This window comes from Chrysemys picta, chromosome 3 (genome assembly GCF_011386835.1).
Source record: "Chrysemys picta bellii isolate R12L10 chromosome 3, ASM1138683v2, whole genome shotgun sequence".
Classification (NCBI taxonomy): Eukaryota; Metazoa; Chordata; order Testudines; family Emydidae; genus Chrysemys; species Chrysemys picta.
This window is the reverse complement of record NC_088793.1, coordinates 18644174-18656344: the sequence shown is the minus strand read 5'-3', so window position 1 is coordinate 18656344 and position 12171 is coordinate 18644174. Positions and strand designations below refer to the sequence as shown.

The following is a 12171-nucleotide window of genomic DNA, read 5'->3' as shown; positions in this document are numbered from 1 at the left end:
AAAGAGCCATTGTTCCAATGGGCCTGTGACAAATACCACCAGCAGTGGAACCATGATACATATCATTATCAGATAGGTTTTGTGCCAGTGGCCAGCAAAAAAGGGGTTAAAGGGATTAAGCTATTACTGGGCTAGGGGGTGACTAGCTGAATTTATTTTTCATTGCTTTAGGGGACTAAGGCCGAATGAGTTCTCAGCAATAATATTGTATTTCCTTTCCAGGTCCTTATACTTGCATTTTCGTAAACAGCAGTGTGAACTCCACATTGGTATTTAAAGCAACACGCAATATAACAGTAGCTGCAATAAACATTGTGCAATCGGGAGACACTGAGGTTATATGTGACGGTACCAAAGTATCGCTGAGCTGCTGCATTGATGGAAATATACAATTCTTTACTACTAGCTGGAGACCAAATAAAGCAATTAATATTGTGGGTAAGACAGAAAATATTCAGTCTCACATACTACAGGCCAGTTTTTTCTAAATCTCTCCTCCTAGTTTGCAGCTAAAAAGAGGCACATGCAGTGGTTTCACACTCAAAAGGGCTAGATCCTTGGGGGAGGGATAGCTCAGTGGTTTGAGCATTGGCCTGCTAAACCCAGGGTTGTGAGCTCCATCCTTGAGGGGGCCATTTAGGGATCGGGGGGGGGGGGGAAGTTGGGGATTGGTCCTGCTTTGAGCAGCAGGTTGGACTAGATGACCTCCTGAGGTCCCTTCCAACCTTGATATTCTATGATCCTTGGGGACTTCCCAAATGCTTAGACCACAAGTCAGTGGGTGCTGTGCCAAGCCAAGATAAAGTTCCCACTAGCATTGCCTTAGTGCTTCTGTAGCCATTGCCATGCACTGTTAGAGCCAAGTGAGGGCTGCTCTAACTTCTGCCACCCTATAACTGCCACAGAAGGCTGGAAACCTATCCCAGGATCAGCACAGCATGCTGATATCTAGTCATCTTTCAGAAAGTGCATCTCCCCCTTTTCCTGCTTTGTTGACAGCAAGCTGGATATGAGGTGTATAAGTCCCTATACTGGTTGTCCACAACTTCAGGGTCACCCTTATACTGAGAGTACCTTCCATGGGCTATGTACTCACCTTTGGTAAGCGAAATGTGTGGTACAAAACAGCTGCAGCACAGCTAAAGATTGGGGCCAAAACCCCACATGCAAGTATGAACTGTCCCGTGCAAAATGATTCATGCTTGATATTAAAGTTCCATTTTGAATGGATTTATAAATAATGCATAGACGTATATAGCATAAGCATGCTACAGACATCAGCAGAACATGGTAGAGCTTTTATAAGCACATCAGTAGATGGTGTTATAGATGATGTAAGTCTTAACCAGTTGCCCTTTTGGACTCTATAAAAACCTATAGCAAAGGACTAACCATTTATTAAAACACCTATTAATCATTTACTAGCCTTTTATTAACTGTATATAAATGGAACTTCAATATGAAGTATGACTGCAAACTGAGTAACTGTAAATGCACAAAGGTACATAAGAACATAAGAACATCCATACTGGGTCAGACCAAAGGTCCATCTTGCCCAGTATCATGTCTTCTGACAGTGGCCAATGCCAGGTGCCCCAGAGGGAATGAACAGAACAGGTAATCATCAAGTGATCCATCCCATCACCCATTTCCAGCTTCTGGCAAACAGAGGCTAGGGACACCATCCCTGCCCATCCTGGCTAATAGCCATTGATGGACCTATCCTCCATGAATTTATCTAGTTCTTTTTTTTGAACCCTGTTAGAGTCTTGGCCTTCACAACATCCTCTGACAAGGAGTTCCACAGGTGGACTATGCATTGTGTGAAAAAATACTTCCTTTTGTTTTTTTTTAAACCTGCTGCCTGTTAATTTCATTTGGTGACCCCTAGTTCTTGTGTTATGAGAAGGAGTAAATACAGTGGCATAGCCAGGTGGCGGGAACAGGGGGAGCGATCAGAATAAAAGGCACCACACGCTGTGGTGCTTGTACTCACCCGGGTCTTCGGCAGCACCTCGGCGGCGGGACCTTCACTCGCTCTGCGGGGCTTCGACGGCATTTCGGCGGCAGGTGCTTCAGTGCTGCCGAAGACACCCGAAGCGAGTGAAGGTCCCTCCGTCAAAGACCCGGAGCGCCACCCCGTCAGTAAAAGCGCTGCCGGGTGAGTAAAAGCGCCACAGTGGGTGGCACCTTTATTTGTGAGCGAGTTAAAAGGGCGCCACCTGCTGCGGCGCTTTTACTCACCCAGCGGCGCTTTTACTGATGGGGGACGCTCCGGGTCTTTGGCAGCAGGCCCTTCACTAGCTCTGGGTGTCTTTGGCAGCACTGAAGGACCCGCCACCAAAATGCCGCCGAAGCCCCGCGGAGCGAGTGAAGGTCCCGCCACTGAAGACCACGCCCCAGAGGGTGGCACGTTTTTTTGTGAGTGAGTTAAAAAGGCGCCACTTTTGGGGAATGTGCACAGGGGGAGCAGCCGCTCCCTCTGCTCCTCCTCTAGCTACGCCGCTGAGTAAATAACACTTCCTTATTCACTTTCTCCACGCCAGTCATGATTTTATAGACCTCCCTTAGTCGTCTTTTTTCCAAGCTGAAAAGTCCCAGTCTTATTAATCTCTCCTCATATGGCAGATGCTCCATACCTCTAATCATTTTTGTTGCCCTTTTCTGAACCTTTTCCAAGTCCAATATTTTTTTTTTTTTTTTTTAGATGGGGCGACCACATCTCCATGCAGTATTCAAGATGTGGGAGTACCTTGGATTTTTTATAGAGGCAATATGATATTTTCTGTCTTATTATCTATCCCTTTCTTAATGATTCCCAACATTCTGTTCGCTTTTTTGACTGCCGCTGCACATTGAGTGGATGTTTTCAGAGAACTAGCCACAATGACTCCAAGATCTCTTTCTTAAGTGGTAACAGCTAATTTAGACCCCATCATTTTATATGTATAGTTGGGATTATGTTTTCCAGTGTACATTACTTTGCATTTATCAACATTAAATTTCATCTTCCATTTTGTTGCCCAGTCACCCAGTTTTGAGAGATTGTTTTGTAGCTTTTTGCAGTCTGCCTGGGACTTAACTATCTTGAGTAGTTTTGTATCATCTGCAGATGCACCACTATTTACCTTTCTCCATCTGAAAGCTGACCATTTATTCCTACCCTTTGTTTCCTATCTTTTAACCAGTTACCAATCCATGAGAGGACCTTCCCTCTTATCTCATGACAGCTTACTTTGCTTAATAGCTTTTGGTGAGGGACCTTGTCGAAGGCTTTCTGAAAATCTAAATACACTATATCCACTGGATCCCCCTTGTCCACATGCCTGTTGACCCCCTCAAAGAATTGCACTTGGATCCAGTGATTTATGCAGTTGTGAATTACTCAGACATACAGGGTGAAATCCTGGTCCACTGAAGCCAATGGGACTTTTGCCTTTGACTTCAGTGGGGTCAGGATTTCGACCATGAGTTCTGCTTGCATAACAGATGCACACTCAGATTTTGTGGGTGTGATTTAGTTAGGCAGTTTTGGTAAATTTGCCCCATTATGTCTAACCCTCCTCTCTTGACACCCAAAATACAGTTACAGGGTAGCCCTTAAAAATGTTAGTTTCCCCTAAGATAAATAGATTAGTTTAATATTTACAGTATCTCTTTGTACTTTCCACTGCTTACTGTAAGAAACGCCTTGAATCTGCCAATACTGAGATTATCTGACTCCAAATACTTCTCTCAGGCCGGAATCTGAAACCATTACTCACAGTGACTTGTCCTCACTCACCCAAACAGTGCTATTGGACTCAGTGGAGCTACTGATGGGAGTATATGATGCTCAACAGGAGTAAGGATTGTAGAACTGGGCCAATGGGTGTCTTAGGTAATTGGCAAAGTGTACTTTGGCCCAATCCTGAAGTCCTTCCTAGGCCGCTGTGAGTTTTGCCCAAGTAAAGGCTGAGTGTAGACTTCAGGATGGATGAGTTTAAAATGTCTCACTGTCAAAACTTGTGCCTACACCTAGGGTTTGCATAGCTAGGACAAGTCCTGTATCTACAGGCTTTACTTGTGGTCGAGATAGACAGACAGCAGTGACAGCTCTGGGATTGTTTATTTCAATACAGGAACCACCAGTTTCACTCCAAACTGTACTGAGTACACTCTCCAAGCCAATCAGTGTCAGTGCCCAAACCAGCCTAATAGTGAGATAACGTACACGTGTGAGCTGAGTACGGGGAATGGCGCCATCCGAAGTAAAGCCATCAGCGTGACATATGTACAAATAGGTAAGGAGCCTTTGCCGAATGCTGATAGAATCTGATTGCACATAGCTGAGTGTAAGTGCCGTGGGCAGGGGCTGTGTCTCCGTTCTCTCCACATGGCACCCTGCCTACCTATTGTGCCACATGCAAATGACAAATAACAATAATGTGTCGTTTATCTTATATTTTTCAGCAAATGTAAAAATAGTTTCAAGCGCAAAAGCTCAAGTTTCTGAGGGACACAGTTTTAATCTAACATGCACCAGCGATGTGAGCAATTGCGATAATGTCACCTGGGAAATCGAGTCTCGAATGATAGACTCTCGGCTATACAGCTGTAACCTGGAATCCCCAAGCAAAGCCAGGTCCGTGCTCACAGTGAAGTCTGCCACTCAGGCCTGGAATGGTAAGTGAAGGCATCACATCACAGTGTTTCGGTCAGAATGACAAGGTAGGTGACATTACCAATCATTTGAAAAATCCGAACGTCACCTAAGCCTCCATCCAGCAAGACACTTAAACACATGCACAGCTTTCATCACACAAGTGGTCCCATTGAAGTCAATAGAACAGGGCTTGGAACTTGCATCTCCCTGGTGGATGCCTTAACCAGCAGGCTATAGAGTCAGGCTCATGGTCTCTCCGGTGTGATTAATATTTAAGTATTTCATACAGAGTGGAACAGCTTCAGCAAGAGAGATGGAGAGAACCCAACCCCAGAGGTTAGGATGCACAGCCTAGAGGTAAGAGACGTGGGTAGAAGTCCCTCCTCCAAAGCAGAGGAGTGGGGATTTGAATCTGTCTTTTGCATCCTTCATGAGTACTCCAACCATTGCATATAAAGGGAGCACCACCAGCTCCTTCTCCAGCTGTGTTTTGTGCAGTGCACAATCCAGTAGGCATCTACTAACCTGGCTGTTGTGCTTGAGTGCTTGCAGGGATGCTCCTGATCTGGGTCGTTGTTTTACCTTTCCTGCTCATTGTCTTTAGCAATCCCTTTTGATCTATCTCCATAGCAAGTAAGCCTCCATAAACAACCACACAGAGACATACACCATATTCATAAAAATGTAATACAGGAATTTTACCAGTTCATCACAGTCTGCATTTCGTGGCTTTCAACTGAGGCCTGGTTTTGTTTTATTGCTTTCAGGCACCTATATTTGCACATTCTCTCAGAAGTCTTTGCCAAGTTCTGCTAATATAACAGTTGAGATTGTGCCTCTGCCTCTGAAACAGAATATTGTACTGGATCCCATGCAAGGATTTATACAATGCAATGTACCTCAGGTCCTAAAGTGCTGCATAAATGGAATGGAAAACTATAACGTTATATTCACAGTTCAACAAAGCGAATTTAAGGGTGGTAAGGAAGTCGATACTTTACTCTGAAAATAGTATTGAATGTGTGGATAATTGTGGACATCCCCCCATAAGATTCATTTCTTTTATGATGCCCACAATTAGTAAGCAAATAATTGTAAGTGTTTTTTTAAAATGTGCAGTCTCATTACTGTAATCCAGGATCTTCCTATCCTTGTGCTTTGTTGCCCTTAATCATTACATCATGTCTAATTTGCGATTGGCACCATTTTGAACCCAAGATCTCTCTGTTCATGCCGTAGTGCAGGTAGCGCACTCTCATAATTCAGTCTTAAAAGGTCTGACCCTGATCCCATTGGAGTTCATGGAAGTTTTGCCATTTACTTCCATGAGTGTAGGATCAGATCCAAAATGTGGTTACGTTAAAGTCCTACAGTGGGGTCAGCAACCTTCGGCACGTGGCCCATCAGGGTAATTCGCTGGTGGGCCGCGAGACATTTTGTTTACATTGACTGTCTGCAGGCACGGCCCCGGCCGCAGCTCCCAGTGGCCACGGTTTGCCATTCCCAGCCAATGGGAGCGGCGGGAAGCGGTGGGCTGCAGGGATGTGCCGACCCCTGTCCTACAGGTACTCGCTGGAATTCTGTCTTTACTTTCTACCAGTGACTTTCATATCAGGTTTGGTCAGTTTGCCAACATTTTCTAGCCATTCATTTAATTTTATATTCGAAATTTAGGATCATATTTTTCATGTGGGTCCATGTTACTGATGCATAGCCATGATTCAGGTTGATACGATAGCCATCCCCAAGCATTTAAAATGTGTAAATACCAAGGAAAGAGACGTCGTTAAGGGTGGCTCAAGTGTATAGGGGTAATAGCATGAAACTAAGCAAAAGCATATTTAAGATGAGTAAGAGGAAAAATTTCCTGTTAGTGATGTCTACTAGACCATGGAACAGCCTCTCAAAGCAAGTGGTGAAAACTCCACAGCTTGAGTAATTTCAAACCAAAAGGGACAAAACTTTCAAGAATACAATGTAAGGAACTATCCCATATTCACTAGGGATATGGACAAAAGGACTTTTCCAGTGTAAATGTCTGTGGTTCTAGGTCTTTGAATTCTACCAATTATTTAGCACCTTGTCGAAGTTCCCGAGTGGCTCAAAAAATTAACAAATATCATGAGATTAGAAAAGAGAGAGGAATAATCATCTAATTATGCAGATACAGTGCATTCTGGTTGCATCAGTCAGCAGTTGCCATGAATTTGTGCTCTGCTTGTAGCTAAAATAAGCAAGAACAGAAATGTAATAAAGTCAAAGGTTTAATTAATTTGACTAAAAATTTCCCCAGAAATTACACAGACCCTCAGCAATTCAGCTAATCGGTTATTGGAGACAGACATTTAGATTAATTTAACATCACTGTGGATAGGCTCTGAGGGGAATTGCATCTAACCTTCCTTGGCTAGAAGAAAACTAATAGATACAGTGTGCTCGCCTGAGGTTTCTGGCAGGGAGTGTAAAGCAGTAGGAGACGGGGGGATCATTAGGCTTGTGAGTAGGATGCAGAGAACAACACAGGAGAGGTTACTGTTGAAGACCCTTGGGATGACTGAAAGATAAACTGAGGACAGTGCAGAACCTGGGAGTTACCAGATGAAGAGTTAGAAAATCCTAACCTAAACTGAAAGGCTTCAGCAGAAGCACGGAGAGCAGAAATGAAAGAGGTGCACTGAAGTGGCTACCCCCGCCACTGTTGCTGCACCATAAAGGACTTTGGGGGAAAGTTGCTCTCAGAGTGGAAGGCCAGAAGGATGCTTACACTATATGTCTGTAGACAGAAGAGACAACATAAGAAGGTAGCAAGGAATGAGCATAAGCAGCAGAAGATCATAAGCTTGAACAGTAGGAGACTATCCCTAGAAGGGCTGAGAGAGCTGTTCTTTAAGAGGCTGAGAGAGGAGATTTTCACAAGCACTTCCTGTTCTACTCTAGCTACAGAACCAAACTATTGCATTCACGGGCGGTGGGTGAACCCGCCCCCCCTTCAGGGAGGCTAGTCTTCAGGCCCTGCCCTTTCTGCCCAAAGCCCCACATGCCAGGGCCAGCCGGAGGAACCCCAGCTGGCCCAACCCCTGGGCTGGCCCTGGCCACTGCAGCCCTTGGCCACCAGACCAATCCCCAAGCTCCAGGCCACCAGCTGGAGCTGGGTCCCCACCAGCATCAGGGGAGAGGGGGGAATGAGGGCAGGGTCTCGGGGTGGAGCGTGGGGGCCGGGGCACGGCCTGGGTTAGGGGAGGCTTAGCCTCCACTGGCCTTCAATACTTGCCACCCATGATTACATTAACACACCTAAAATCTTTCTTTGCAGTGAAAAACACACAGGGAAACCAAATGTGCTACACATACAATTACAGTTACACAGAAAGCTGCAGCTCAAGGTCAGATGTCGTGGCAAATTGTACCTTTGTTAACCGCATTCAAGATAAGGTCACAAGTTCACCTATGAAACTAAGTATTATACCAGGTAAGAAGAAATCTTGGTAATTATATACAGCAATTGAATATACAACCCTAACGTATTTGCCAAATCAAAGGACATGTATTGTATCAGTGAGGCTGCTTAAATGCAGCAGCATGTGCTGTGGTTAGATCTGGTTGGTAATTTTCTATCTAAATGTTTTTTGATAGAAAATATGGTTGTCATTAGAAAACGTCAATTTTGCTGAAATTTTGAAAACCAAAACAAGGTGTTTTGTTTTGGCTCAGTTCAACATTGATCTCTGCAGTCATCTGAGCTGCCTTGGGAATTATAGTTCTGGTGCCTCATGCCCCCAATCTTCCCCATAGGCTGGACTCCCTAGCTAGACTACATCTCCCATGACACACATAGGAAATGTAGTCTGGCCTAGGAGCCCAGCCCATACAGGAGAATGGTGACTTGAGATAGTAAAATTGTAACTCGCAGCAGGTCAGGCAGATACAGATTAATGTTAACCTGAAATGAAATCTTTCAAGATTTCCAAATCGAATTTTTATGCAATTTTTTGTTTGACAGAAAGTTTTGATATTTTGAGTTTTTATTCTCATTTGGGATGTAAATAAATGTTGACATATGGACTTTCCCCTGGGATGGAAATTCCATTGTTTGATCAGCTGTAGCTGCACTGCCTACGCTAAACCTGTGCATTACAGTAGAAATTTCAGACCCCTCTTCTTCTGTTAATGCAGCACTTATTTAAACAGCTTTCGAGGAAGACTGTGAACACTGACTCACACTGGTGAATAGTTACTCACACAAGTGATCCTATCAAAGTCAATGAGACTACTTGTAAGAGTAACTGCTTCCCAGTGGGAGTAAGGGATTCACAATCAAGCCCTTATTACTATTTATGGTTTGTGTTCCAGTAGCATTTAGAAACCCTCATCAGCTAGACGTTGTACAAACACATAGTCAGAGATGTTCTCGTCCCCAGACAATTTATAATATTTAATGGACACATTTTAAAATTTAGGGAGGTTGGATAATTATTCAAACCTTCTAAACTTTCAGGAGTCTGCAAAATTGGGCTGGAAATTCAAAAGATGTGTTTTTCATGAGATTTTAGTACTTCCTACTTTCATTTGTGCTAGAAATACTTCATCACCAGTAAAGTTTGCAGCCGACACAAAAATTGGGGAGTGGTAAATAATGAAGAGGACAGGTCACTGATATAGACTTGTGATCTGGATCTCTTGGTAAACTGGGCACAAGCAAACAATGTGCATTTTAACATGGCTAAATGTCATCGCGCAACAAAGAATGTAGGCCACGTTTGCATGAGGGCGGACACTTTCTTGGGAAGCAATGACTCTGAAAAAGATGTGTGGGTCACAGTGGATAATCAGCTGAACATGAGCTCCCAGTGAAACGCTGTAGCCAAAAGGGTTAATGCAACCCTTGAATGCATAAACAGGGGACTCACGAGTAGAAATAGAGAGATTATTTTACCTCTGTATTTGGCACTGGTGCAACAGCTGCTGGAATACTAAGTCCGGTTCTGATGTCCACTGTTCAGGAAGGATGTTGATAAATTGGAGAGGGTTCAGAGAAGATGCACGAGAATGATTAAGGGATTGTAAAATGTGCCTTATAGTTCTGGACAGATTCCAGAAGCTCAATCTATTTAATTTAACAAAGAGAAGGCTAAGGGGTGACTTGATTACAGTCTATCAGAACCTACATAGGGAACAAATATTTAATAATGGACTCTTCAATCTCACAGAGAAAAGTATAACATGACCCAATGGCTGGAAGGTGCAGCTAGACAAATTCAGACTGGAAATAAGGTGTAAATTTTTTAACAATGAGAGTAATTAACTACTGGAAGAACTGACCAAGGGTCATGGTGGATGCTCCATCACTGACAATTTTTAGATCAAAATGGGATGTTTTTCTAAAAGATATACTCCAGGAATTATTTTGGGAAAGTTCTGTGGCCGGAGTTCTACAGGAGGCCAGACTAGATGATCACAATTGTCGCTTCTGGCCTTGAAATCTATGAGACGTTAAATTTTAGCTCTTCTGCTTCTGCTCCCACCTGGAACCCACAAGTGCTGAGGTACATGAAAATGAAAATAAAATAAATTAATAACATGAGTGGATGGAGTCCTAAACCAAACCTTGCTGAACCTCAGAAAAACTTCTGTTCAGGCTTCAGAAGAAGGGTTGGAGAGATTCGCCCATCTCTGTGATTTATTCTTATCCACTACAACAGCAAATCTTTGGGTGCTTTTGCGGGCAAACAGCTTCCCAAAACTTATATGCAAGGGAGGATTATAATTAAGGATCAACCCAAACCAAAATGCTGTATCGAAACACCTCTTAATTTGGGATAGGTCAGCTGTGGATATTTCAGACCTGAGCTAATAAATTTGTCCTTGCTTGCACAGTGCTTTGAAAATTGTGTGATTGTTTTAGGAAGAAGGATAATCTTGTGGTTAAGGTCCTAGGTCTAGGATGAAGATCTTGGCTCTATTCTCATTTTTGCCACAGAATTCTTGTAAATTACCTTGGGTAAATTACTCAGTGCTGAGTTTTCCATCCTGGAGATAAGAGGACTTTTCTGTCTCACAAGCGTTGCAAGGTTTCATTCATTAATGCTTGTGAGGCATGCAGATACAATACTACAGTGAGGAGTGCCAGGGAAATATGTGTGTGTGGATAGATATATAGATAGACAGACAGACAGATAGATGAGACACACATTATATCTATATCTATATATAAATAAACATCCAGAGGGAAAATTATCTGTAATAAGGAAAATACAGAGAAATTAGAGAATTCTATTCCCTGTCATCCATTTATTTCTTTTTCTTAATACAGAAAACAAAGTTATGTGCTCAGGCAGCATTGGTGTGGGACAGCAAGGAGCACAGATTAAAAAACCATGCCCAGGCTCTAAAGATGTGAATGGCACGAACATCACCATTAGAGGGACTGTAATCTATGTGTGTAACACCAACTGGAAGGTTGCTAGCAACAGCTGCATATCTGACCATATAAACACACTGCTCAATATTGCTGAGGTAACAACTTTGTGTTCCTTTCATGTTTTTTCAGTAGTTTTAAAAAAAGAGTAAACAGTGCTTTCAATTTGTTTCTATTGCTCAAAATGCTTTAACCATTTAAAAAGACATTCAATACTGGAAAAAATGCAACTGTTCAGTTAAAAGTGCTTTTAAAGCTAGGTAATAAACCCTTTGTTCCATGGGCTATGGGGAGCTATGAGTGCGGCAGAGTAATTTAGAACAGCCTGGTGCAGCGCTTATCAAGCCAACCGAAGGAACAGGGTTGTGAGGCATTGAAAATTCGATTACAATCTAAAGCAAAGAAAATCTCGCTCCTCCACGCTCCACACACCCTTAGCCTGCAGGGTCCACTATTCTCTGTCAACCTCTCGAAACACACACACACACACAAATTATAGAGGCTGAGCGCTGTTATTGTAGATACACATTTTGTGCTTGTTTCCACAGTAAATATAAGGGGGTAGTGCAAATATTTGATTCTGAATAAGGGGTTACCAACCTGAAAAGGTGGAGAAACATTGGCTTAGTCTGCATGATACTTACCTACTGTGCAGACATTACTGTTCAGGTCTTTCTGACTAGGCAAATAGGCCCTGGTTCAGGAAAGCATTCCCCACTCAGGACAGCACTTAAGCACATGCATACTTTTAATCACTTACTTAAGTCCCATTGAAGTCAATGAGACTTAAGCACATCCTTAAAGGTAAGCATGTGTTTAAGTGCTGTCCTGAATCAAGGCTATATCCCCTACTCACAATGTGTGTGCTGTACCACACCTAACCAACCTGGGGACCATAATCACAGGCTTCTACCACTTGCCTTAAAGGTGAATAACCCTTAGCTGTTAGAAGTAGTAGGGCTTTTATCTGCCGTAGGTGAGTGTATATAGTACACATACCATGACCAGCTCTGAATGGAGCATTCATGGCACTCCACAGCCAGAGGAAGGGTCACCACAACACAGAGCCTTTACAGAAAGTAAGGAGGGAAATTATGACAAAGTCAAATAG

General features: G+C 43.2%; 1 protein-coding gene across 7 annotated transcripts in view; it reads left to right on the top strand.

The window, feature by feature from the left end:
* The window catches only part of ADGRF5 (adhesion G protein-coupled receptor F5), an 81132-nt gene that overhangs the window by 47114 nt on the left and 21847 nt on the right, over positions 1–12171 (top strand). For all 7 annotated transcript variants that reach the window (XM_008163084.4, XM_024101053.3, XM_042848664.2 and 4 more), the window contains 6 exons: positions 223–438; positions 4122–4283; positions 4453–4665; positions 5413–5625; positions 7959–8114; positions 10956–11158. In XM_008163084.4, coding sequence (XP_008161306.2) covers positions 223–438; positions 4122–4283; positions 4453–4665; positions 5413–5625; positions 7959–8114; positions 10956–11158 — 1163 coding nt within the window. The remainder of the gene's footprint in view (positions 1–222; positions 439–4121; positions 4284–4452; positions 4666–5412; positions 5626–7958; positions 8115–10955; positions 11159–12171) is intronic.